Genomic DNA, 26728 nt, shown 5'->3' with positions numbered 1-26728 from the left:
ATATGGTGCCTCATACTTTTCTTGCTCAAATTGTATAGTTAATGTACACTGTACAGCAATAGTGAAACATCTGTTGTCTTGTCTTCTTTTTTATTTGTTTGTTTTCATGTTTGCATGTCTGTTACTCAGCCTTAGGCCATGACAATTGGATGATTATAACACTTTATTAACAGTCCATATTCATGTAAATCACTCAGATAAGGTATTCTGTATGCCAGAGTTGAAGGGTAGTGACCAACCTTGTCCTTTTATTGCAGAAAAACAATTGAAGTCACCAGCAGCATAACAATTTATCACGCTATGTAAAGCCTTTTATTAGATTTATTTCCAAAAATTCTACAGGGGATAAAATTGTATAATTGACTGTCAGTTTTACCATTATGTGGTGTTCATTTTGGATGCTTTAACTGGCCACATTTTATTAAGCACATACAATGAAAGAACTATAAAATTCCAACATATATTTAAAGTCACAGCTTCATTAAGTCAAGTAAGGCTTATACATGTATTTACTGCTCTGTCAATTACATGCATTCACACCTGCAGAGTGTGTCATTGTATTTTTCTCAAAAAAAAATTATTTCTTGATCCATCTTTTCACAAACTGATTTATGAGCAGTATGTAGTACTTCAATAACATTTTTGAGTCATCAGTCACATTTTAAAATTGAACATCAATTTTCTACTTTAAATGCGTGCTTCCTTTTGTTTTCCAATACTGTTCAAGAGTGTAGGAAGTTGTTAAACAATCTGAGTTCACTGCTGATACTGTATTTGACCAAAGTATAAATTTGTAAATTTTGACAAGTAATGTTATAAATTTCAAATTTCTTGCATGATACCTTTGAAGTGGTCTTGAAGCTGTTAAGTTCATTTGTCTAACCTCTTCAACTTCAAGGCTGAGTTCAAGTGGATCTCATCTCAATTTTGTCTTTGATTTTATCTCTGTCAACTCATTCAGGCTGTTGTTGTGTGTTGTACTTCAAGTACCAAAGGCAACTATCAGAAAGCAGAGGATGTATTCCATAGACTCTGGAATGAAGATGACAATTCTCCAGAGGAACAGGTAATGAATTATTAATGAAGCAATAGCAAGATATAGATTTAGTATGTAGTCTGGTTGTATAGAGAAAATCATTAAAATAATTATTTATTATTATATTTCTTCGTTATGCATATGGGGGAAACTTTTCACGCTTTGCTTGTGGGTGCATATTGTCATGACAAATGAACACCTTCAACACCAAATTTTTGTTTAAAGGCGGAGCCTCCCTTTAAAACGACGCGAAGCTATGGCGGCGTTCATTGTGTAAGTGGACACCAAACAGGCAACACGCGAGAACACGCTCCAGAAAATGCCACTTTTTAGTTTTCCCCGACCGCAAAAACACAGACAGACTGCCAAGCGGTCAGCTTTAAGTTGCTGCCCGATCAAACTCTGTGGTTATATTCAAAGTCTAACGCAACTGGAAGGCAATTTTTTAGGAAATTCAAGCATTTGTGGGGGGGAATCAATGACCATTGGCAATTTGAACCGACCGTTAATCAAACGCTTGTATAAAGTCTGTTTGCAGGATTAGCAAAAGGTGACAAAAGGTTGAGATCAGTTTGTGTAATTAATGTTATAGAAATCAAACATCGTATTGGCCAAGTGTGTGACTGGGAGGAGAACTCCGCTAATGCGAGAACCTGGGATTGAAAAGTGCGGCTTTAATCGTCCCATTTCCTCCATAAAAGGCACTTGTCCAATTTTTTTCATAGAAAATGATGGATTGTACAAAATTTGATGTTGAATAACACGTTATTGTCAACACATTATCTGGTTGAAGGCATTTAATTTTGCACTGATAGATGCCCAGGGTAGCATCTGGTGAAATATTCCCATCGGCAGCGTGATCATGTTTTTGATAATAGCATCTTGATATAACACATTGTACAAAACCAAAATATCAGTGTTTTCTGTAATCTCCAACAGGCAACAAAGAAAGAATTGGAACACCTTCTAACTCACAAGACTGGACCAGAAAAGCAAAAGATCCTCAGACACAACTCCTATGCCAGATTCCACAAAGATATCGTGAAGTTCTTGGAAAACATTCACCAACAGTTCAAGAGACCTTACCTGTTTGATGTGAGTTCCACCAGTATACCACTGGACTGTAGACAATTAAAATACAAACTGTACCTGGCCTCAAAACCGTATGCTGTTACAGCTTCTCTAAAGATGTAATTGTAAAGGTGCAGAAATTGTATTGTGTTTACCGTCTATAAACATTTGAGTGTCCCTGCAAACAGCTGACGCTATTACAAGTAGCAGTCATGTTCCAATCAGAATGTATTTTTGGTTTATCCAAGGCACAGTACTGTAGATTTCCCATAATTCATTGCGATTTGTATCCTCGGATACACCTGAGTGAAGTCTACTATGTCTCCCACGTGTAGACAGATTCACAGACTATTTATCAAAATTTTGAAAACGTACTTTTATGCACACCATTTTTCTCAATTCTCATTTTAAATAATTTGGAAAATTATGCATAATTGAGAGAGGAGATAGCATTTTTGTAAAATTTGCCAAGATTGTGTCCTCAGCCATACAGAATAATGTGATGGAAAGTAGGGAGACTAGTTGCACCTGTTTTATGAAACAAAAGGATATTGATTTTTTGCAATGGAAGTAACAAAAGAAATTTGCATGCTAAGTTTTCTCAGAGAATGACCCTAGTCTGGTTCCCTGACCCATTTCCCCGGTCGAGGGCGTGGGGAAATATAGGGTCAGGTACCGGGTAGCCATCTTGAACAGAATTTTGTTCAAGATGGCGGAGGTTAGTCACCTGACAGAACATGCTACAACAAATATGGCTGCTACCATGAAAACGCCGGTCAAAATTCGACTGGATCAGAATTATGTTCGAACACTGGTATCCGAACCAAAAACATTGGCACACAAGACGGGAAACATAAACTGAAAGGATTAATCCAGAAGTACGGGGAAATAGAGGTGATTGAAGGCTGGCTGTGATATCGCAGCAGTACTTGTTGCGTGTATCGAACGCGCTAGGGTCATTGAGGTCATCACCGACTGTGGCATGACCCCAATGACCCGAGCACGTTCGATACACGCCACAAGTACTGCTGCAATATCACAGCTAATTGAAAGCAAACTTTGTTGGAACTTGAACGACGATTGATTTCGATGGATAGAATGGTGTCCAAATTTTGTGAAAATGCCAGGCATCATGTCGACGATCTAAAAGTATTAAGAGGTGTGCTAAATCACAGTGGCTAAATCATGGAGGTAGAAAGTCTTTCTTTCTACCTCCATGGCTTTGTGGTACAAACAAGAAGTTGGTGTCAAGTGAGCCTGAAAGTGCGAAACCCAAGAAACATGAGAAAAAGTGACAAGTGTTACTTTCATCCAATCACAGCTTGTTTTATTTTAACCCAATAGCGTCCATGTTTACATTAGCCGGTACCTGACCCTATATTTCCCCACGCCCTCTACCGGGGAAATGGGTCAGGGAACCAGACTAAGAATGACCCCTTCAGTTCATCATAACTTGCTGCCCAAAAAGCAAGGCATTTGTAGTACCTGAAGAATGTGACTTTTATGGTTGTATAGTGGTTATTTTGAAACTTTCACTGAAATATCTAAACGTACTTTTACTAGATATAATTTATCAATTATTCTGATGCTGCACATTAGTGCTTACATGCAGAACTAAAAAAGTTTTTAGAAAAGTAACCTTCAAGGATACAAATCAAAGAGTATTGTGGGAAATTTATTGTACTGTGCAAGGCCCTACACAGGGACTTTCACCTGTTATTACCTCTTTCTGACAAAGTACCATTGTATAATTCAATGGCAGTCTCATTGCATGTGGCACCTTTCTGCACAGTCCTAGTAGATGCATTTATGAGTAGGGCACACATCATGTAAAACACTCATGTAAAACATGAACAAAAACAGAAATGGAGCTAGTATCACATGTATCTTGACTACAATGTGTAACATGAGTGCATTCAAACTGCACATGTACAGTGTGAGGTTGGGGCAAGACAAGGTTGATCCTAAAGTGTCTTATACACTTTTCGCATTTATTAATGTACTGCATCCAAAAAGGTGGTGAATTTTGCATTTTTGGGGAAAAGAATTCTTTCAGAACACAAATTTCAGAAGGGTAGAAAGGCACTAACTGGGCAAGATGGTACATGTCCTTACAGGTTGCTGAGCAATACTTACAAAGAGAACAAATTGACGATGAAGAAACTCAGATTGATGAAGATGTTGCCATGGAGACAGAAATTGGCCAAGGCAAGGATGAGCCTGGAGGAAATAAAAGTGGCTGTGATGATGATGATGATGATGACGTTGCTGATGAGGAAGAAGACAAGATGTTGAAAGACGGAGAAAGCGAGTAAGTTTATTAATTGAAGTTCAATTCTGTTGTTGGTGTCCTTGACTACACTTGAGGGAGTTTCCTCATTTCTTAGTAGTTTTTCTATGTTGAAGATTTTGCGTATAAACTATTAAAGTGTCTACTATATAATATGTTAAAGTGTGAAGAATGACAAAGAAAGAGTGAAATACCTACATGTAAGAAAATGGAAACTATCTCAAGGTATAGATATTATAAGCATCAAAGTGAAATTTTCTACAGCATGTCGTAGAACCACATATTTTATTATGAAATTGAGACTGATTAAGTTAATCATGACTTCTGCTTCACTTGTCCTGGATAAGACCTCTGCTGAGGTCACTACCTGACATTTGACCTTTGACTTTTCATGTAATACATTTCAGTAGACGTTTTGAAACTTCATCTGAGCTCAAGAATTGCTTTGAAATGGTTGGTGGCGATGAGCAAGGCTGGGATCAAATCACAAAGTTTGACGCTCGGATTATTGCTGAGTTGAAGAGTACTGTGGTGAGTGTAGCAATGGCAGTGATGGTTGGTATTCACATACCTTACAGACTGTGCAGTGTGTTTCATGCTTTTGATTACATGTATTTGAAAACTTCTGACCCAGTCGTCAGCAGATTTAGCACTTGCTTTCCATTGTAAAGCATTGCATCAACATAGGGGTATCAGGTCAAAGAAACATACCAGCTCTCTGTTACAGTGTACATTGTATATACAGACAACTGTGTACACACTGATGTTAGTATTTTGAAAGCTGAATCAACTGGATTGGTTAACTGAAAATGGATATATTCAGTGTTTTGGGACAGGAAGCATGTTGTTCAGGAACTATAGTAACATAGTGTTGCATTGATATACCAAGGGGAACTCCAGCAGTATGATAGCAGGGCTCTCCTTAAGGCTTAACTCTGCCCATGTACCGCTGAAACGACGCCCAATTTTTCTCCGTAACTCCGATTTACCCTAATTCCCTGTGAACAAGTCCACACTCACCATTGATAGCAATGACCTTAGGGCAAAAACCATGGCGATGAAAAGATTGCGTATGGGATTTACTAGAACCATCTCACATGTCTTTGGATTGCTGAATACAATAATTTATGATGCTGTACCAACCCTTCGGTATGAATTCATGTTCTGACCTACTGGTTAAATTTTGTAATGAAATGTTCTTCTCATTGCATTCTCATCACCAGAATGGAACAACTTCAAAATCTAGACGGCCAAGGAAAGCACTGGTGCACAGGAAACAACAGGTAGATCCATAGCATAGTGCTTTTGAGCAAATTTCTGACCGTCTAATTTGAAAACTTGTCATCCACAAAGTCCTCATTTTATTTAATTTGCTTGAAGTATCATTCATGTTTTGCAGCGTGTCTTTGTAAAGTAAGATTTCATATTGTAACATGATCTAGCTACATATTCATGTTTACCTACAGTTCAAGATTTTCATCTGGCCACTCTCAGTGTGTGTTTGATGATTTACAACGCTTACAGGCAAGCCTTGCCACTTCGATGCCTGGTATGCATGTTTTTTTACACCCACAAAACTTTCATATCATTAACAGGAAGGAACTTAATGACTGGATTGTTTGTACGGGATAAACAACAGAAAACCGACACGGAAATATACATGTATCTGACATGTAAGCCTTGAGACAGATTACTATCACCAGTCTGGGGTGCAAATTAATGTCTTTACGACCAGATGGCTATTGACTCACACACATCCAAATTAAAGTCAGGCACAGTATTACTCGATTATTATTCTGTTGTTTATCCTGTACAAACAATCCAGTCATTAGGTTCCTTCCTGTTAATGATATGAAAACGTTTAGTGTGTGTAAAAAAACATGCATACCAGGCATCGAAATGGCAAGGCTTGCCTGTAAGCGCTGTAAGTCTGTCCGCTCCATCTGTGTCAGACGTGAGACACACAAGTGTGCACAACTACTGTTGTTGCTACTACTACTGCTACTACAACTATATCACCGTACTGCATTTGATCTCACTGTCAGTAGTTTCAATGAACTTTTCTACAAACAAAGCATTGTTGATGTTACAGCATGTCATGGTGGTGACAGAAAAGCATTCCGGCTGGTAAATGAAATAACACACATATATAGTTTGTAGACAGTGCCACTGAATGATAACACCCCTCATCCGTAGAACTCTGTAAATGATTATCATCATACTGCAGTGTTTTAAAACACGTAAACTTTTTTCTTTCTAGAAGTCCCATGTGATGAAATGGAACAGCTTAAAAACAACTGCGATACCAGGTGAGAAAACATTAAATTGAGCAGCCTTACCCTTTGTCTCTGATGTACAATGTAGATGAGAAAGTCAAGTTGTCCTATTCAGTGTGTGCAAAACCTGGAATTAACTTATATAACTCAATTATACAGTATAATGTGGGGGAAAAAATCCATTCTTTTGTCTCTACTTTCTAAGATAATGGAGATGAAAGCATGAATAATAATAACAACCTTGAGAAGGATCAAGAACTCTATGAGTCCAGGCAGCGTGTCCCTGCTGACGGCAAACGTCGCAGGGAGTCTGGAAGACCAACATCCTCTGGGAAGGAGAGACAGTCTCCGAAACGTAAAAGGCATGAAACCAGTCTAGGTGAACCATCCTCATCCGGCATGTTGAATGGAAAGCTGATGGGTAGATCGGTAGATGGAAGTAGTGGAGAAGACGGTGCAGCTGACAGCAGTCTAAGTCCACTGAGGTAAAAAATACCAAACATGTTCACCTTTTTACATCTGTGGTTTGACCCATACCTATTGTTATTGATGGTGACTGTGGACCAGTTTACATTGAATTGGGGTTAACATGGTGGCAAAGATGATAAAATATTCTGTTAGGAATCTTGAGTTTATGTCTTCTTGATCATGTCAGAATTCTTAAAGTGGTTTCTATGGTCTTAAAATTACATCCCAAACCAAGTATGTCATGTTCTAGGGGAGCTTTAATAACCAGGGACATTAAATGTTTGTAGAATCCAGAGAAACTTTGGCAATTTTGATGTGTTTTCAAAAGGTTGTCAATCTAATGATGAAATCTCCACAGCATACAATGTCATGTCTTCATTTGTACCTAATTCAGAAACTCTACAATGTACAGTAAACATCAATAATAAGAAAGTTGATGTCTGTAGATTGGGTATTTTGGCAGGAAGTCATGTGATGAACAACATTTATTTGTTATCCATTGCTCCAGTTCGCTTACAGCATATTTTAGAATGCACAATTAGATCTCGGCATGGAGGGTGTCAGAATTGCAGAATTTTTTTCCACTGTAGACAATTTTATAAGATTCTACGCAGCATGCACACTTTTCCCCAAAAATTTACACACTTTTAAAGGCTTACTTTCATGTTAATATTTCTTTTTTCAATTACATAGCTGCAAAATGTCTTTTAACAAAAATGTGTTTATGCTGAATTTTTGTTCATTTTTGACCACTCCCCTCATAAGATCTTCTTGTCAGTCCTTTAGGAGCTGTTTTCTTGCCCACTGAATTTTTTCAAGCCCAAAGTACACTGCCATTAGGGTTTCCTCAAACATTTTTATTTTCCAGGGGTGCAAAGCGTCCCCTTTCAAAGTCACATCGTCTCCTTGGTGACCGGAATGAGATTCGTGGTGAAGTAGTAACGTGGTCAGATTCAGATTCAGACGTCCCTACACGTAAGTAGATCAGTTCTGAAGATCAATTCTCTCATGACAGCTCTGTAGAGACATCCCTTTCACCATCATGGTTTTGCCCAAACCCATAGTAACAGTACATCAATAGGCGTCAATGCCATATTGTTTTACAACTCAACTAAACATGTCCACTTTGTACCAACTGTCCTCCCTTGATATAATATCTATGTACATATAGCTGTTGATGCAACCGGATTGTCATTTGATTAGTTATCCAGGAATTGCATATTCCGTATGACTTTGATTGCATAGGAAGAACATGGGATCTTTTTTGGTGTAGGAATTTTGGTGTGTTCACGATCATCGCGTTGCAACATATTTTTGAACGCTTGACTAAACGACTAAAACATGTCCACCTTGTATCAACTTTCATCCTTTGTTAAATTATAAATCAAGAGAAAACATGACCAAATTGTCATTCAGTCAGCTGGGAATGGCAAAATCCGTTTGCTTTCAATGCATATCATGGGTATGGGATTGTTTGTGGCAGGAAAGTTTAGCTGTGATCACGATCTTTCATTCCGAGGTGTCAACACCATATTATATAACAATTTACTGAAAGCACATGACAACCTAAAACTTCTAGTGGATGTCCACCAGGGATAAAATTTCAATCATGTAGATACTCTGAAAGAATTATATAATCATCTTGGAATAAAAAAATCGTTAACGGTAGTTACAATCAGTAAACCAAAAGCATATATGAAATCTCACCCATTACTGCTAGACTTTGGCATATTTTCATAATCAAGAATCAAACCACACGATAAGTACATAATGATACTACATTAACAGGAAGATGTGTGTTACCTGCATCTCATTTTAAGCTCTTTAGGGGCCGTCGATAATAAAAGCTGACGCACGACAAACGTAATTCTTTCGTTTAGGGGGGGAGGGGGTAAAAGCTCATTTCGTTTTGCGTGCGTCAAAATCGCATAAGTATTTTCGTCTATTGTTTTCGAAGTGCGACTTTGCAGCGAGAACGCAATACTATCTTGCAATACTATATTCGAGAACAGAATGACAACAAATACGGAGACAAAAAAGACAACGAAAAGACATAAATGTGAAATAAAACTTGTAAGTTTTTTCAACGTGAAACATATACATGAAACATTTTCCTACATGCGAAATACATTAAAATGTTCTGTGTCTTAAAAAGTGAAACGCGTAAAGTGAAGGTTTAGTAATTAATGTGAACTTCCGGTGTTTTTTCATGGGCGTGCAGAGGTGTGTGTGTGTGTGGGTTTGTCAGAAACAGCATCATAATATGAAGTTGATTTCGCATAAGAACTTTTGTTTTGAGGGGGGAGGGAGGGGGTTTCAAGTAAAACGAAGGAATTACGTTTCTTGTGCGTCAGCTTTTATTATCGACGGCCCCTTAATGTATTAGAGAATTGGTTTCTTTAAAGGAAATGGTCAAAATACCGCCAGTTACATGTACCTCTTGCTTCTGCTCTCTATGTTTAAACATGCTTTGGAGAGTAGAACAAGAACTTGCAATTGACATATATGTATCAAACAAAAACAGTGAAATTTATCATGAAAAGTTGCAGCTACTGAGCCTTAAATTGTGTCTGTCATGTTCATAAAACCTTGGAAAAATACTGTCAAGATTATGACATGGAGTTTGTAGAGAGCTTTGACAACATGACTGGAAAAAAATTCATTTTGATATGCAGTGAAGTGAATCCCTGATGAAATTAGCCAGTCTTCAATGCTATATTGAGTGTTAGTCATTAGAGCAAATTTGCTAAATAAAAGTCTTTTGACCACAACTTATAACGCTGCAGAGTCTGCGTAATTCTTACTTCTTTCAATTACAAACACATACTTCCATGTATTACTCCACCATATGCTCAAGCTAAAGCCTGTCCTGAACTTTAAATAAACATTTCTAATGAAGGTAATATTGAAGAAAGTGGCCACCCTGATTTTTAACATGCGTGCCCACCCTGGTTTTTAACATGCTTTAAAGGGAAATAGGAAAATTTAAAACTTTTTAAGTCATTGGCCAAGACCCTCAATCATTCTCCAGTATTTTAATTGTATTGCAAAGCTGCTTCTTTCAGCATCAAGTGAAATTTTGTTGCGGTTTGTGAGTAGATGAAGACCGCTGATCACAAGATGCGTCATGTTGAGTTTGGTATGGGTAATTGCCCAGCCATACTTCTAAAGAGAATTACATGCTTCATACCTAAGACACTTACATAGACAAACACAGTAAGTTGATTTTTACAGTAACAAAGTTCCAAACTATTAAATGTTTTTCTTTTATTCATTTTATCAACAGCTCCAAGAAGAATACCGAGCTTGCCAAAATTTAACAAGGTGGACCCTTGCCAAACGAGCCACTCTGGTAGGAAACACAGCTCTCATCAACATCGGCGTCCATGGTCACAAGAGGAAATATACAACCTAAAACAGGGCGTTAAGCGGCATGGCACTGGCAACTGGAGGACAATTTTGAATACATATGAGTTTAATAACCGCACCAACGTCAATCTCAAGGACAAATGGAGAGTTATGGAAAGGAATGGTGAAGTTTAGAAAAAAAAAAAATCACCAGGACATACACATTATTTCTTCAGACATTTAATATGACAGTACCCCATGACCAGTGAGTGCAAGCAAGCCGTACTAGTGGTGTTTGCACGAGTGCTGTGGTGTATTCAGTGGCAGTCCTTCCACGAGCAAAGCGAGTTAAAGGACTGCCGCCAAATTCACTGCAGCATGAGTGCATATACTGCTAGTATGGCGCGCTTCCACTCACACGTCATGTGGTTCTGTTATCATTACATATGTCTTTATTTGCATCATTCAGTAAGAGAATCAACGATTAACGCGACTTCACAAGCTTCAGCTCGACCCTGCAGAGTTATATAACATTGACATCAGTGTAATGAGGTGTTGAATCAGCTTTCACTTTTCATTGGTCAACGCCGCCACACCCTCTATTTTGATTGGCTAAACTATTGTTTACTTGTTTATCAAGGATGACCTCAGAGGAACGTCGCGATGGAGAGCTCGAATTCTGCTCGCGATCACTCACACATACGTCGCAACTTTACATAAGCCATAGATAGTCAAACAAATAGAACTTTGCACATTATGAGCGTGAAATTCTTCTAAATAATCAATACAAATATCACTGTAAAGATTTTTATGGGAATTTTAAGAGTAAGATATGGCAAACGCAACTTGTTGAATGATCAAATTTCTGTCTTCGCCACGGCACACATCAAGCGCTCACTGGTTATCGATAGCGTGTAGGACACACAAACACAGAGTAAACTGCATGCAAAAATGACGTTCTTAATATTCTTAAAGATTGATAACAGTGAGAGAAAACTACTGGTAAATACGTCTCTGCGCTGAAGATGTTAACTGTTTAACTGGCTCCACTGCGCCCACAGTTACGTGTGGTTCGATACGGTGGCTCCCGTGGCCATGCATGGCCACTGCGCCCACCATGAATCAAACCACACGTAACTGTGGCTGTGCCGACGTCGTCTGTTGTCGTTTTGCTCCGCTGACGACAAAGTAATCTTCCCGATAATAAAAATCATCCTCACACTGCAATAAGTACATGCAATTTTCTGTCGTAGTTTATATCGGTATTAAATGTCATCCATTTTATGATAACCAGCACCAAATCAAAGTGAAATGAAATCTTGTAGACGACAATTTTTGTGTTTACAAACAAAAATAGTTCCGGGTTAAAATTGGTAAATACTCATTAACATAAAGAAATGGCATAATGTTTTTGGTATTGCACTGCAGTGCAAATATCAGTAGTACACGCGCGCTTTGATGCGAATAAACTGTGGTACATATGTAATTATAATACATCGTACTGGACTACACTGGTAGACTTGCAAAGCTGACAAAATTTTTTATCCGTCATTGTGCAAATACATCATGGTTGCTTTGACCTGATCATAATAGTGATGTTTGAATTTGGCTGTTTGATGATGTGAACACCACTTTTCTGTAACACCTATCTTCAACCGTGTCACTGCCATAGTTCAGTCCGAAGCCATTGTTATTAATTGGGAGTGTGGACTTGTTTACAGGGAATCGGGGTAGGGGGGGGAGGGTCGGACAGGTGAAAGACAGTCCCTGCTGATAATGGTTTTGTAGCTCTGTGACTGGGGGATTTTAAGCCTGGGGCAGATTAATTGGGCCTGGTTCTGTAAACACTGTGTCTTTTGTACCTCGAATTACTTGGGCATTTTATTTGGTCTTATTACAGAGTACTATTATTCTTATGGTCTTATTACAGAGTAATACTCCAGGGACAGATTCTACAAAATTGTTTTGCTGATCATCAATTGTAAAAACCATTGCAAAAAATGAATTAAATTGAGATCCCACTGTCTAGCATTTTTTAAGAAATACAATATATACTTTTCATTGCATTTGATACAAAATTGCTTTGAGCTTGAAATTTTGACGATTTGCAATTTCAATTTGTTCTTTGTACAATATTTACAGTGTGATGGTCAAGAGTTCTTGATTGTGAAGTGACATGGTTCACCCACCACTCTATGGAAACAGTGGACAAAATTAACAACAGTGAACATGTATCACTGAAATTGTATGTCTGTTATAGTTAATAGAAAGGTCTTTACCTTCTGTTGACAGCTGTTATATGTACAGTATATTGTAATTTCATATACATGTGTTCCTGGATACCATAGTAATTGTAAGTTTGCAAATAACAGTGGTATACGCTGCATTGCCTTGCATGCTGTACCTTTCACATGCAATACCTTTCCATGGCACCTTTGTAAGTCACCACGTAAAAAGATGGTGTATATACTTTTGAAGAATAAAATCTTGTACAGGCAAAAATTTGCAACTGATATTGCATGTATGGTAAGACTCTATCATTCCAACTGTTGCTAACAATGTTGTGAATGTGTACTAGGTGGAAATACAATTTCTGTGATGTTTAAGGTAGAACGCGCCTCAGGGACAGAAATCCAGCCTTTCCAATTTTATTAATTTTCTTCTGACCTACTGCTTGTGGGGCCTCGTTTTAAAGCTCTTGAGGAAAGAAGAGTTTTCACAGTCTTAGTTTTTCGAAAATCTAAAATTTTATTTTTCCCCATAGAGTTAACACAGGGATGGCGGCCATTTTGAATTCCAAATATCGGGGAATCTTAGGTAGTTAGTCTCTCTAGTACCAAAGTTTGCATGGTGACCCCTGATTTTTATTCATACTTTGGTAAGAGAATGGTAGAAAGTTTCATGGAGGAAAGTTTGAGGAAAAGTTTTAAGTCTTTCACTTTTGAGGCGCATATTACCTAAATTGTAATGTTTTGTACAGAAATTTAACTTTTGATTTGGAGGGAAAACATCTTTTGAACCATCCTTGGAGAAGTTTACTGCTGTTCTATTTGTTGTTATGGGAGGTTTACTTTTAAACACTGCAGTATTTAGGCATACCATTGAAAATTAGACAAATTGAAAAATATGTACAGTAATCACAGCCATATATTATTTACAATGTTCACAGTATTCTGCATATACTGGCCCTCAGTCACTTTGCTTTTCTTGGCAACAGTTACTGCCTGGCCTAGCAACTCACTGGCTGGCCTAGCAACTCACTGGCTGGACTAGTAACTCACTGGCTGGCCTAGCAACTCACTGGCTGGCCTAGCAACTCACTGGCTGGCCTAGCAACTCACTGGCTGGCCTAGTAACTCACTGGCTGGCCTAGCAACTCACTGGCTGGCCTAGTAACTCACTGGCTGGCCTAGCAACTCACTGGCTGGCCTAGCAACTCACTGGCTGACCTAGCAACTCACTGGCTGGACTAGTAACTCACTGGCTGGCCTAGCAAGTCACTGGCTGGCCTAGCAACTCACTGGCTGGCCTAGTAACTCACTGGCTGGCCTAGCAAGTCACTGGCTGGCCTAGTAACTCACTGGCTGGACTAGTAACTCACTGGCTGGCCTAGCAACTCACTGGCTGGCCTAGTAACTCACTGGCTGGCCTAGCAAGTCACTGGCTGGCCTAGCAACTCACTGGCTGGCCTAGCAACTCACTGGCTGGCCTAGCAACTCACCCCACAATCTACGCAACAGCCTACCACTACTGACTAACGCGATAGTCTGCCAAGGTTTATTCCCTCAGTTTATTCTGTTTTGATAATGACATGCCCTCAGACTTGGAGCAAGTCTATATTCTGTGTTGAAAAAAGATGATCAGAAATACTTTGAATGAGGTAGAAAACAAACAAAAAACAGCAGGATTCATCTTCAACAGTATTTTTACTAAATATTTTTTGAATTTCAGTTTGTGAGTAATTTGCATGCATAATGGTGTTCACAGTTGTGCTTGTTGGGTGATGGCAGACAATTTTCCAGTGAGATAATCATTTACTGAGTTTGCTTTTAGCATCGAGCACTGTAATCTCCCGCAAAGACATCTGTAAACTTTGGTTTGTGTATGTATGTTGTGTGTGTGTGTGTGTGTGTGCGCGCACACACACAAACACAAGAGACAAAACAGCCAAAGAAAACTAAAAATTGAATGTCATAGGTATATTCACAGTCCCATCAAGCCTGCCGTTTACTTATGGTATGTGAAAAACAAAAACAATCCTGGTTTTGGTTGAGTGCTCAAGGAAACTGTACCGTACTTCCTGTTTTTACTGGGAGATTGAGCATCAACAAAATATTGGACGATAGAAATTTTAATTTAAGTGACTCATAATTTCTTTAAAAGTTTAAGTTCAAAAGTCCTCATATTTTATCGGTCAGACTGGTCATCTTCCATGTCTTCAAGTTCATCATCATCTTCGTCATCACTTGTCATATCTGGATCATCACACTGAGATTGGCATTTTGGACACAAACAATTGAATAAATAGTTTTCTCTGCGAAGAAAACACAAGAAAGAGTTCAAATGGCATTGTTACAACTAGTTTGTATGCTGTGGATGTAATATGGGTATGACATTCTGGGTTCTGTGTGACGTGAATGCACCAGATGATACTACACACTAGCGAGCTGACAGCCTGTATACTTACAGTACATGAATCAACATTCATCGAGTGGACCACGGCAAAACTTATTTTAAATCCAGTTGTCATTGTCAGTTTAAAGGTATACTGTCACCCGTTCCAATTTTGCCACAGTTACCATGGAAAGAGAAAATATAACCAATCACAGATTTTAAGCGGGTGGCCACTTTTTAAAAACAGCACCCTCACAGGGCATTTTGAATACCAAGGAACGCCCCTTTGACCATATATGGGCATATTTAGATGACAGGTGACTGTATACCCTTAATCTGATAGTATGCTTTGTCTTCTATCAACAAATGGCTTGTGACCTGATGAAAGCCAGCCTCTACAAATCCCCTCTCCATCTACCAACACCAGCCTAGTATTACAAATGTGTCTCTTCCTTGACATGTCAATACTAGAAAAATTTGATGTGGATGATATTCTTACGCCGGAAAAAAGGTGCTATAGGGATGGTAACTCCGAGAATGGTTTCCATCTGTGATCAGTACCCTACGCTTTGTCTGGCTTTTGTGATCATGTACAATACATTCTCAACAATTTACATTAACAACTTATATAAATGAAATGAAATTGTTCACCAAAGCTTTATCAGGTGTAAGAGTATATGACAACTGGCACCTTAAATACTTCTGCCTAGAATGCCTACTTCTGCCACGACTGCATTCATCCAAATAACACGTACAAATTTCCTGGGAAGAGGAAGGAAAAGGAATTCTTCATTACTTAAGACCCGGATCAATATAGCATATTTGCTGATACAAATGTACGTTCTGCTCAGATGTTATACTGGAATTAATGATACTCTGCAGTTCATATGCAACCCTTTACCAGGATAACGATCTGGCTTTTTTGAGTCGGGGGGGGGGGGGGGGGGGGGGGGGGGGGGGGGGGGGGGGACTGAACTTCAGTGGGATATGAGGGTCTTGTAATACTCTTTGCTTTGTATTCGTACTCTCACAAAATACTGTTTTGAAAGGCAATGACAGTTGTAATTGTGCAAGTCACTAAACCATATCAGACTATCTCCCACAATAAAGACACCATATACCTCCCCTTCCTGTATGTCTTCAGTTGCTACCATTGACAAGATGGCATTGTTTTCAGGAAAAGTGACTTCAGCATTGGGTGTGCAGCTGTGGTTACCTACATAAAGATTGAGTGACAAGTGTGAACATTCTGAAAATTTTACACATTTTTTCAAATCTGGAATCAGTTCAGACATGCAGTGCATTTTCCATCTTGTGATATCTGACCCAAGTGTGCATAGGTGCTGCTGTTTCCATTGTCAGTTCACTGCTCTTAAAAGCGCCCTTCTCAATCCCTGGTTCTCACATTAGCGAATGTGTCAACAGTCCATTAACAGTTTGTCATTCTTTTGTTTTCCATTGAATATTTTATCAAGGAAACAATATTTATATTAGATAAATCTGATAATTGAGTGGGGGCTTTAAGAATCAGCTGCTGATTGGTGGATTCATATGTTTAAATCTGTGATTAGCCAATCATAGTGCTTTGCAAGCTCCTTACAATTAAGTGTTATTTTCTCAATTGAATATGTTATGTCCTATCATGATAACATATTTTTCTTAAGATTTAATAGGGTCTATGTTCTGAGCCATATAGTTACAGCTGAATGTCACTGTTGGTGGTATGGCAACTACAATTGGAGTGGGGAAAAAAGTAAATTAGTGACCAGATAACAGCCTATCCTTTATACTTACAACAGCTTTGTAATGTATACAGAGCAGAGCCTTCACAGTTGAGAAATGTATCAGATTCTGAAAAGGAAAACATCATTTATAAGTGACGATAATAATTATGTATTCTGGAGTTTATAATGTAAAATAATACATGTAGGCCATTTTATAACCCTGAGGTGACCTTACATTTTTGTATTTCTGGTGTATGATATTTAAAATTTGCACTTTCAAATCAGAGATATGCTTTTTGTTTGAAAGTCAGTGATTATGAAAATCCAGTCCACACATTTTGAGCAATTTAATGGAAATGGTTGGCTGTACCAAATTTTTAAACTAAACTTAGATTCATATTGACAAAATTCTGGGATGCTGAATCCCACATGCATCATGAATACAGTCAACCCTGTGACAAAATAAAATTAGTTTATGTGGTTTCCAAGCACACTAAGTGGCCGTTCTAAGTTCTAACAAAGTGTTGTCAATTTAAGCGTCTCAAGTAATACAACCAATTTTTTCAGAAATTTGAAATGTAATTTTGAAATTTATAAATAAACGTCACATTTTATATGCCACTTGTGAAATTTAACATATTTCATGCCAATTGTGAAATGGGACAGTTCATGTAAACTGTGATATTTAACATTTCTTGACTGTAGAATGACTTGTGAAATTTGATAGTTTGTATGCCATTGTCTAAACTGTCTGAGAACATTCATGAATATTTCCATGTTTTCAGACAAAAACTTTTCAGCTTTATCGTTAAACACAGATTGAGCAAATTTCAAGTTCAGAATTAAATTGGAAGCAAACAGCATCCTTCATACATGAAACATTGAAGACACTGACAGTGTTTGAACAATCTACTGTACATACTTCTACCAGTAGAAGAACTGACTTACCTTGTTCAAGGTCAAGGTAGAGTTGGTCAATGAATGAATCTAACTCGTGTCTCTCATCTTCGCCCAGTTCCAATGCATCACAGTTGTGTACATACACACTGAGCGAACTGTAAATTAAAGGTTGATATAGATGTCACTCTAGACGTGTTCTTGGCTGTGATATGGTTAATGTACTGAGGCAGGCTTTGTCTTGACTTTTAGTTGGAACGGTTCAATGTATTTAGAATGGTTCTTATCTACACAATTGTATCTCATCGTTGGTAACTGTTATTACCTGGGGTAAAATTACGTTGACTTTTTCAAATGACAAATCAATTCTTTCAAAGCAGAAACTTTCACTTCATCTTGATAGAGAAATATGTATTTTTATGATTTAAATGAGGTCATTTCAGAATTATCATAGAAGATAGAAGATATAAATCACACCATATCCCGAATGCATATTTTAAAAGTTATGAGAAAAATGTTAGTGTAAAATACTGGTTTTCTGGTAATGTACAAGTAACCTGCATAGCTTTTTGAAGGAAGCTGCTAATATAATTGAGCATTTTTAATATCATGTTCACGCTAAATCAACTCATCTTCACTAGAAAGAGTTCAACAACCTACCTTGTTCCCACACCCTGGCTGTTTGTTCCTATGAGGGCTAGTAGAGATCTGATACCGTCTGCTGTAAACCACTGAAAAATTAAAAAAAATCTTGAAATTTCAACAAATCCATGCAGACTTCAAGATTACTATCCTCAGATACAAAATTTCTGGTCTACTTTTACTTACAGTATGGCATAATCCTATTGTTTTCTATGGCACAGTTGGATCTCACCACTGGAAATGGGGGTGATAGGGTTAGAGGGACATGGTAACTCTCTTTGGACACATTTTGGCTCAGCAAATATCATTTAAAAATGCACCGACATTGTTCATCGTGTTGAATTGTGCAGAGAAATTGGCTGATAGAACAAAGGTGCACAGGAAGAAATCTTTGCCAATTCTTCATTATAAAAATAGTTCCTGCCAGGAAATCATCTAGACTCTGGAAAATCAAATTTGCCATTATGCTCTCACCTGTGACAGGCTTTCCTCATACAAAGCTTCTATGAGTAAAGGAAGGAGATTATCGATCTGGTCCTGTGATAATGGGACAATGGAAAGAATCGTACAGTATCATTGGAAGGGTGATGATACGGTAAGTAGCAAACATAGTTAGTAGCAAACACAGGACTTGCGTATCATTGGCCATGATTATAACCTTTACTTAAAGGCACAGTTTGTGATCCCTGGGATTGCCTTTGTTCTAGTCTGTAAGAGGATTATGGAGGTGTGATATCCTTTTGTTTTCCATTGAAATTGTAATCTGGTGGGTAAATAGTCTGATGAGACAATCTGGTGCCAACACAGGCCTTTAAGTGGATTCTGATGCATAATAAGAATAGTGGATGTGGGAGACATTGTCAAAAGTCACTGACAAGATTACCATTGTTACCCTGGGGCCTGACCCTAACCTGAACCTAAAATGGACTCCTTAAGTTTATGACTTTTGAAAAATACGACTGGGTCTACTGATCATAATAAATGTTTGGTGATATAAGCACAATGAGTTGAGAGAGATTTGTGATGCAAGGCCCAAATATCATGTTCTCATGTCACCATTACAAAATTTTGAAAACTTCATTGTCTTACAAACAAATCAAAAAGGTAGATTTATCAATATCTCTCTGTAATAAACTGTGGCATCAAACAAACAAGAAAATTAACAAAAGTCAAACAAAGGAAAATAAGATGCAAGCTGTTACTTTCAAAATAGAACAAGGCAAAGCACAACAAAATATGAGAAAGTGATCAGTAGTTATGTTTAGTAAACCTGTAAATTCAAAACACACAGTGATAAACATCTTACAAAGCTGTCATTTATAAATCTTGTAACTCTTTGATAAATTTTGATAAAACCACCAATTTAAAGCCAAGTAATGACTGTTCTCAATCAATTGTATTGGAAGTATTTGTACCTTAAACTGCTTTCCAAGTAATTTGTGAGCTAGCTCTTGTTCTTCATTGATAGCTGCTCTTCTAAAACTTGAGAAACTTGAAATTACTGCGTCTTTGTCCTGTGCCTGGTGAAGATACCGTTGATACACAACACAAGAGATTAGTCAGCAAACAAGTGTGTGGTTCTCATAGTCAATGCAAAAGTTTATCACAATAAGTAACTGGTAAATACAACCGAGACAAGTATGTTATAAACAATGTTGATCACATAAACCATATTTTAACATGTTTTATGAACGGAAAGTGATTGTAAGAGGACTAGAGACAGAACTATTACAGTTACACAACACACAGCAATGTAGGTTGCCTATACATGTAGATTTGACTACAGACTTTTCATGACGACAAACAGTAATTGCGATGCGCAAGTTTATCCTTGTAACTGTGACGTTACAGTCAACACTTCCAGAATGGAATTTACATAGTTTTTTCTCATGTTTTTCCATTAATTCAATGGTACTTTCCATTAATCGTAGAAACAGGAACAGGACAGGAAAGAAAAGGAAGGGAAGGGTCTCCATGATTGGTCAAACTTAACTAGTTGTACCATGCATGCCAAACTTAAGAATGCAAATGCTTTGTTGACTTTGAAAGCGTATATACAATGTGTTAATCTGAGCATGTAAAACGTATGAATAATTATTTTGAATCCCACCCTGTCATCCCCTCTACGCTGTTATTCTGAGAATATATTTCAAAGAAATGTGATCGAATGACTCTGCAATTAATTATAAAACACCAAGGCAAATGAATGGAAAGAGAATGGATTGAAAAAGTTACCTGTTTACAGGTTGCAATCATTTTAGCTATCAGCATTATACTGGCCGTTTCCGGTGGAAAATGTATGTTTCTGAAAAAGTAACACACAAATAAACAATCAGATATACAGGTATTACAAGAAGATGTGTTGGTATAATTATGTGTCTACATGTTCTTGTCATGTGATAGTTACCATGTGACAGCTGTCCTCAAGGGTGCATATTAGTTTATGCAAAAGTGAGAGTGTGCATTTTGAAAAAGTAAGTATTTATTTTGATCACTTTTTGTGAGTCAACTTGGCATAAAAATTCATTCTAGCAAGCAACCATTTTATTTCAGCTTACAATGCTATGCAAAATCCTTCTGCATAAAGCCATTCAGTTGGTACCGTAAAGAGGGCCATATGCTTTGTGATGATAAGATAATGAAGTTGTGTGTATTTCATATACCCGATCATCTGTGTACAGTGCGTGGATCGATATCATGCACTTCTGGAATGTTTTTTAATACTGACCTTTTGCTGTACATAATATATTGTTGCCCTATCAAGGGACAATTTGCCTGAGGGCGTGTGACCATTTGCTGGACATCAGCAGGGCATGGTCTATTCCTGTAAGGCTACATAGTCCCTTGTTGGGGCTATGTTTTCATGCCTCTGCCACATCATTTTACATTAAATTTTTTGGTTTGATTTTCAAATGGCAATCACATGCTTGCTTTCCATAATAGATGAAACTCCTTAAAAAAGATGATTTTCATAATTAAAATGCGCATTAATCCATTTGAATTACTGTTAGGCGGTTTACAGAATTTTGATACCATAATTTTATAAAAATTTGATTTATTACGTGCAACATGTAATTTGATCATTTTTAAATCCCCAAGCTGTCAAGTTGAAAATAGTTCCTGGTCACGTTCAGTTAAATGTTGATTATGCAGCCCGCTACGCCATCAACAAATTACCACCATTGAATCCTATGGGGCATGCACTGGTTGATATATGAGGAATGAAATAAAAATGATGACTCAGCACAAAGCATATAAATGTGTGCCCTGCTGATTCTGGCATACATGTGCATAAATAAACTGTTACATACCTCCACATTTCCTGTAACCTTGCTAATGGATGTTCAGGATCTGCTGGACTCTGTCCCATACAAAGTATCTGGTGATATTGTTGAAACGCTTCATCTCTGCATTCTTTACTGCAATAGAGAGTCTGCAAAGATGAAGTACCAAATGATTTTGAAAACAGTTGTATGCACAAACATTGTACTACTGACAGATTCTCTGAAGGCACTATTTCTTCAATGAAAGTATTCATTATCACTATCAATGGTCAGCTGATGTAGTAAGCTCTACTTTTTGTTCATTTTTTGTTGCTGGCATGAGAATGTTAATTACCCACTTTGGATGCCTCTTAATCAAAATAATGGTATTCGATAAAATACTATCCAATTAATCGGTATCAAATATGACCTCACAGAACCTAAACTCAGTCCAACTGCAAATATTGAAGTCACCAGGAAGGAGCTGGTGTACACAAAAGTCTTGACATAGTGAGGAGAAATGATTGACATACTCAGCCAATTGCTTCAATCTTCACACAATTTTTATTTAAAACTGATGTATCGGCAATATACAGATTGCCTTCCACAGGGTAAAAACTAATAGATGAAAGTTGATATCCGCTTTTGAGACAGTATGGCCTGAGAATGTATGGCCTGACTTCACTACAGCAAACTAATTGGCCCCCGACTGTAAGTACTGTTGGCGAGAGTTCATACCTGACATGCAGGGCAAACCACTTGCTGTTCCTTGTTGACTTCACAACACTCTGGGTGTGGCAGGACCAGCAATGGGTTGGCTGATAGCCTGCTGGCCATTGCCTGACTGGTCTCCAGGGACTTCATACAATGCTCACATGCCAGGTACTTGTAAAACTCATTCCACAGGAACTGAGAACACACTAGCGGCTTTTCCTTGAAGATCACATCACCCTTCTTGAATGATTGCTTAGCAAAGACTCCTCTGCCCTGACAGAACAAACGACAACTGCTTTCGATATTTCAGTGCTATGGACATGCTTTTATGAGTATCTTTCTTCCACAATTATTATCATGAAGAGCAAAGTAGACAAGATACATCTTTATCCTATTCAAAGCAGACGGCATAAATACCAATGAAAAGAATCTCCTGAGAGAAATTACGTTTTGTTTTCCATTACAAAATGATAATACCGTAGGAGTCAAACTATGAATATGTTGCTTTTATCTAGATGTGACACAAAATACCATTATTTTGTTGAGTAATTTCACTACATTCACAAACTTTACATTATCAAACTTTTATATGCTACAACAAGTGTTGTCATGACTGAAACACATACAAAGCTCTCTCACTCTCTACGCTATTTGTGTGATACTCAATCACTATTAAGAATCAGCTTTGAAATATTTGTTGCTCAATAGCCTATCATTGGAATAAACTTCCAATAACCTGATTTAGCAATTTAAGGTAGAACGCACCTCGGAGACACAAATTTGGACTCTCAAACTTTTACAATTCTTTTCTGATATACCACTTTCGGGGTTCATTTTAAAGCTCTTTGTGTAAGAAAACTTTTTGCTGGCTTAGATTTTAAAAATTCAAAAATTTTATTATTCGCCATAGGGTTAAAGGGGAAATTTACCCAGCCTTTCTTAGGTAATATAGTCGTTATTTAGTGGAAAATAAACAAAATAGCGTTGGTTTCATTCACTTTCACTTGCGCGTATTAGCCCAGTGGCCACAAGCTGAACTCACGGGAACCGGAATTGACGTATCAAACTTGCTCGTCGTCTTGTATGCAGCGAGTTCAAAGCGAGGTCACTTACAGCCAAGCTCTTCTACGCCATGCCAAGTAAAGGACGCGTACGCAGTACGCAAACCTCAGCGCTCAACTGAAAATCATAATGGCGAAGATAATCGGCAATAACTTTGAACCTGAACGAGCAATTAATGATCCAAGACTGATGTTGTCAGAAAGTTACAGTGATTTGAGTTCAGAAAGTGACTATTCTGGCTCTGATGACGAAGTTCAAATTCCTCTCGGTGATCAATCATGCATGTGGTGCAGGATCAATCATGCATGTGGTGTGTCTGCAATTGCTGTGAAATCATGCCAACGCCGAATTAAATGCCAAAGGAATGCAGTGAAGAGATCAACATTAATTCTAAAAGTGTGAGCATTTTTAATGTGTTACAGAACACCCTGATGTAGCCATGATTAGTCTAGAACCGGCGGTCCTATCTACAGCATTCCGTTTCTAGTGCCTGAGCCACGGTCCCTCCTCTGTGGAGGGGCCGTTCCTGAGCATACGTACAGTCCCATATGTACAAGCGGCGCACTGGAGGCTGGATGTGCCCCGGACAGTTTTCTTTTAGGCTTGTAGTTCAGTAGTTGGGCTTGCAACTTTTGCTAAAAGCAGTCCTTCTCAAAGTGGTATTTGCCGAAGACTTCATTTCTGCTCAACTTAAACATCGACACCAAGTGCTTGGCCCCTATATTCTGTAGCCATTCTATAAGTGGAAAAGCTTGCAGTTGCACACGTCGACTGCTTAAATGACCAAGTTTACGACGTCACTTCCGGTATTTTAGTCCACCACTGTTTATTAACCAGTGAGTGAAAGTGAATAAAATCAACTCGGAAGCCTTTTCAAGGATCATATCAGTTTAATATTCCAAATTAACTTTCAAGGTGAATTTCCCCTTTAAAACAGGGGTGGCGGCCATTTTGAACTTTAAATATCAGTAAATTTTGGGTTTTTGTTTCCCAAGTACCAAAATTTTGCACAATGACCCCCCGATTTTATTCTTGATTTTGAAAGAGAATGGTTAAAAGATTCCTCAAGGAAAGTCTGAGCAAAAGTTTAACAGGCGCCAACTACCTTAACATGTCTTAATCGTAATTGTGTATGTGGATTTTCACACTTCTATACTTTCATGTAGGGGAGCATTTTTACCGTCATGATCACAATGAATTTCATTCATCCACAGCAAATCATCAGTTCCCTTTAAACATTGACTGTGGTTACATGTAGGAGCAGATACAGTTCGAAGTTAGTGCTTTGACATAGACATGTAGACACTGTATTACAGCCAGCAACATTGCGCTATTAGAATTCTAGCTTTGTAAACAGGTCTCTGTCAGTGATGTTAGACAGTTATACCTCAAACGACATAAAATCACAACACACCAAAAGGGAAAATTTCTCTGATCGTTAGAAATCTCCTGATAAGGAGATTAAAGACCCTCTGATGGACAAGTTCCCCATTTTGAGACAGTTTTTGATAGTTCAGCACACTCATGGACATTTGTGCATTTTAAAAAGTTTACCCACGTTCATTATCAAATTTAATAGTAAGTTGCAACACGGTCCCTCCAGGGACCGTGTTGCAACTTACTATTAGGAGGGACCGTGTATACAGCTATACGAAAAAAGTCTACATACCAGATTTCTTCATAAATTTATAAATGAGAAAATCAGAATTGGTACAGCTGTATCAATATACATGTAACATATATGAAATGCCTGGTGGTATAACCATGGAGCTAGAAGCGTTTCTAGCTCGATGGTATGACGAAGTATCTCACGGCCGTTTGTCAGCTGGACAACGTCCGTGAGCAGGGTAATGCGATAGAGAAATCACAAATTAGCCTGCCAGACACTAGCCTAGACCCTATTTCTTCGCTTTGACCTCCGTGCCTCCGACCACACGAAGAAATAGGCTCTAGGCTAGCCGGACACAGTCTTGCCTATGGACATTGTCCAGCATAGCTGCAGTACAGTAGCTCGAGGTTTTGCCTGGGTATTTGGGTTGGATGGCAAAACCAGAAGCCAGGCTGGGGCCTGGTTTTGCCGTCCAACCCAAATACCCGGCAAAACCTCGAGCTACTGTACTGCAGCTATGTCCAGCCATGGATGGAAAAAAAGAGACCAGCTAACGCACGCCTGTGGTCTTTCTCCTCATGGGGTAGCTGTGATATTGCAGCGGTACTTGTGGCGTATATCGAACGCGCTCAGGTCATTGGGGTCATCGCCACAGTCCCGCTGCGAGCCAAACCATAGGCTTCGTTGGCAGTTTACTATGAGACCGACTGGTATCGTAGATTTAGCTCGCAAAATAATAAAATAGATAAAGCACGCAATAAATAAAATTATACCTACTGTATCACTGACTGTCTGAGAGTCATCTTCTACTCCTGCTAACGAGCCCGACCGTGACAACATGTATTTTCGACCGTTTTTCGGTGAGTCGTCGATTGTTCCTGCTTGAATTTGAACTTTTGACCTCCAACGTATTCAGTGCGTTGTACGCGCGATCGAGCAAACATCGTAGAAACCGTCGACGGCTCACGGGGAAAATGGTCGAAAATACGTGTTTTTATCTTCAAGGAAGTTAGCAGGCGTACAGGATGAGTCTCAGATAGTCAGTGATAAAGATGATACAAGTTTATTTATTCAAAGGCTAATATAGTTCATTATTTTGCAAGGTAAATCTACGATACCGGTCGGTCTCGTAGTAAACTGCCAACGAAGCCTATGCGTTGGCTCGCGGTGCAGTGGGACTGTGGCGATGACCTCAATGACCCGAGCGCGTTCGATACACGCCACAAGTATAAGTACCGCCGGCGCTGCGATATCACAGCTACTCATGGGGGGGGGGGGGGGGGGGGGGGACATTTTGGTAGTGTACCTACTGTACCCTTGCTGCAATTCTGTAGCCCACAGATTTCTACAGAGATTTTGGTTGGTGGTTTTGTCCTTTTCCCATCACCTAAAATCGCCGAGGAGCAGGAGATGTGGGCAACGGAACTACAAACCCTTGACAGCCACCGTGGTCACTGGCTGGACTCGGCGGCGTGCAAGTTGATAACGGACTGACCTGCATGAAGAACTACCAAAACATCGACATCATTCAACGATGATAAATACACGGTAAATACTGTGTTTTCCGCCATTTTGATTACCTTTTGTTCATCTATTTGCCTGATTTCAGTCATTTCACTCGACCAAGGCACGTCTGCATGTTTCCCCATGGGCGCCGCCATTTTTGATGATGACGTCATTACTGTGGCAACTTCGTCGTATGGGGGCCGAGGGG

At 38.6% G+C, this 26728-nt stretch overlaps 2 protein-coding genes across 6 annotated transcripts in view; one reads left to right on the top strand and one right to left on the bottom strand.

The window, feature by feature from the left end:
- LOC139119753 (telomeric repeat-binding factor 2-like) overlaps positions 1-15044 on the top strand; it is a 22456-nt gene extending 7412 nt beyond the window's left edge. Inside the window, exons 3-11 of one of the 3 annotated variants that reach the window (XM_070683635.1) lie at positions 962-1066; positions 1976-2131; positions 4225-4418; positions 4808-4928; positions 5621-5680; positions 6658-6706; positions 6879-7158; positions 8010-8116; positions 10428-15044. In XM_070683635.1, the coding sequence (XP_070539736.1) occupies positions 962-1066; positions 1976-2131; positions 4225-4418; positions 4808-4928; positions 5621-5680; positions 6658-6706; positions 6879-7158; positions 8010-8116; positions 10428-10684 (1329 nt within the window). In that variant the 3' untranslated portion in view covers positions 10685-15044. Of the gene's footprint in view, positions 1-961; positions 1067-1975; positions 2132-4224; positions 4419-4804; positions 4929-5620; positions 5681-6657; positions 6707-6878; positions 7159-8009; positions 8117-10427 lie in introns of all 3 variants that reach the window. The other 2 variants (XM_070683636.1, XM_070683634.1) reach the window with 2 other exon arrangements.
- LOC139119754 (protein-lysine N-trimethyltransferase SMYD5-like) lies at positions 14397-26728 on the bottom strand. Of its 3 annotated transcripts, none has more exons than XM_070683637.1 (12): positions 26595-26728; positions 22368-22616; positions 21678-21799; positions 20602-20671; positions 19782-19886; positions 18841-18903; positions 18385-18455; positions 17776-17882; positions 16898-16954; positions 16225-16319; positions 15795-15865; positions 14397-15023 (listed from the first exon to the last, which is right to left on the bottom strand). In XM_070683637.1, exons 1-12 carry the CDS (start codon positions 26691-26693, stop codon positions 14897-14899), a joined length of 1236 nt encoding a protein of 411 aa, XP_070539738.1. In that variant the 5' UTR covers positions 26694-26728; the 3' UTR covers positions 14397-14896. The 3 variants fall into 3 exon arrangements, with proteins under 3 accessions (XP_070539738.1, XP_070539741.1, XP_070539740.1); XM_070683640.1 differs by having other exon boundaries at positions 14674-15023; positions 22368-22635; positions 26595-26693; XM_070683639.1 differs by lacking the exon at positions 26595-26728 and adding an exon at positions 25792-26094 and having other exon boundaries at positions 14674-15023.

Source organism: Ptychodera flava, chromosome 20, assembly GCF_041260155.1.
Source record: "Ptychodera flava strain L36383 chromosome 20, AS_Pfla_20210202, whole genome shotgun sequence".
Taxonomy (NCBI): domain Eukaryota; kingdom Metazoa; phylum Hemichordata; class Enteropneusta; family Ptychoderidae; genus Ptychodera; species Ptychodera flava.
This window is presented reverse-complemented; position numbering and strand designations above follow the sequence as displayed.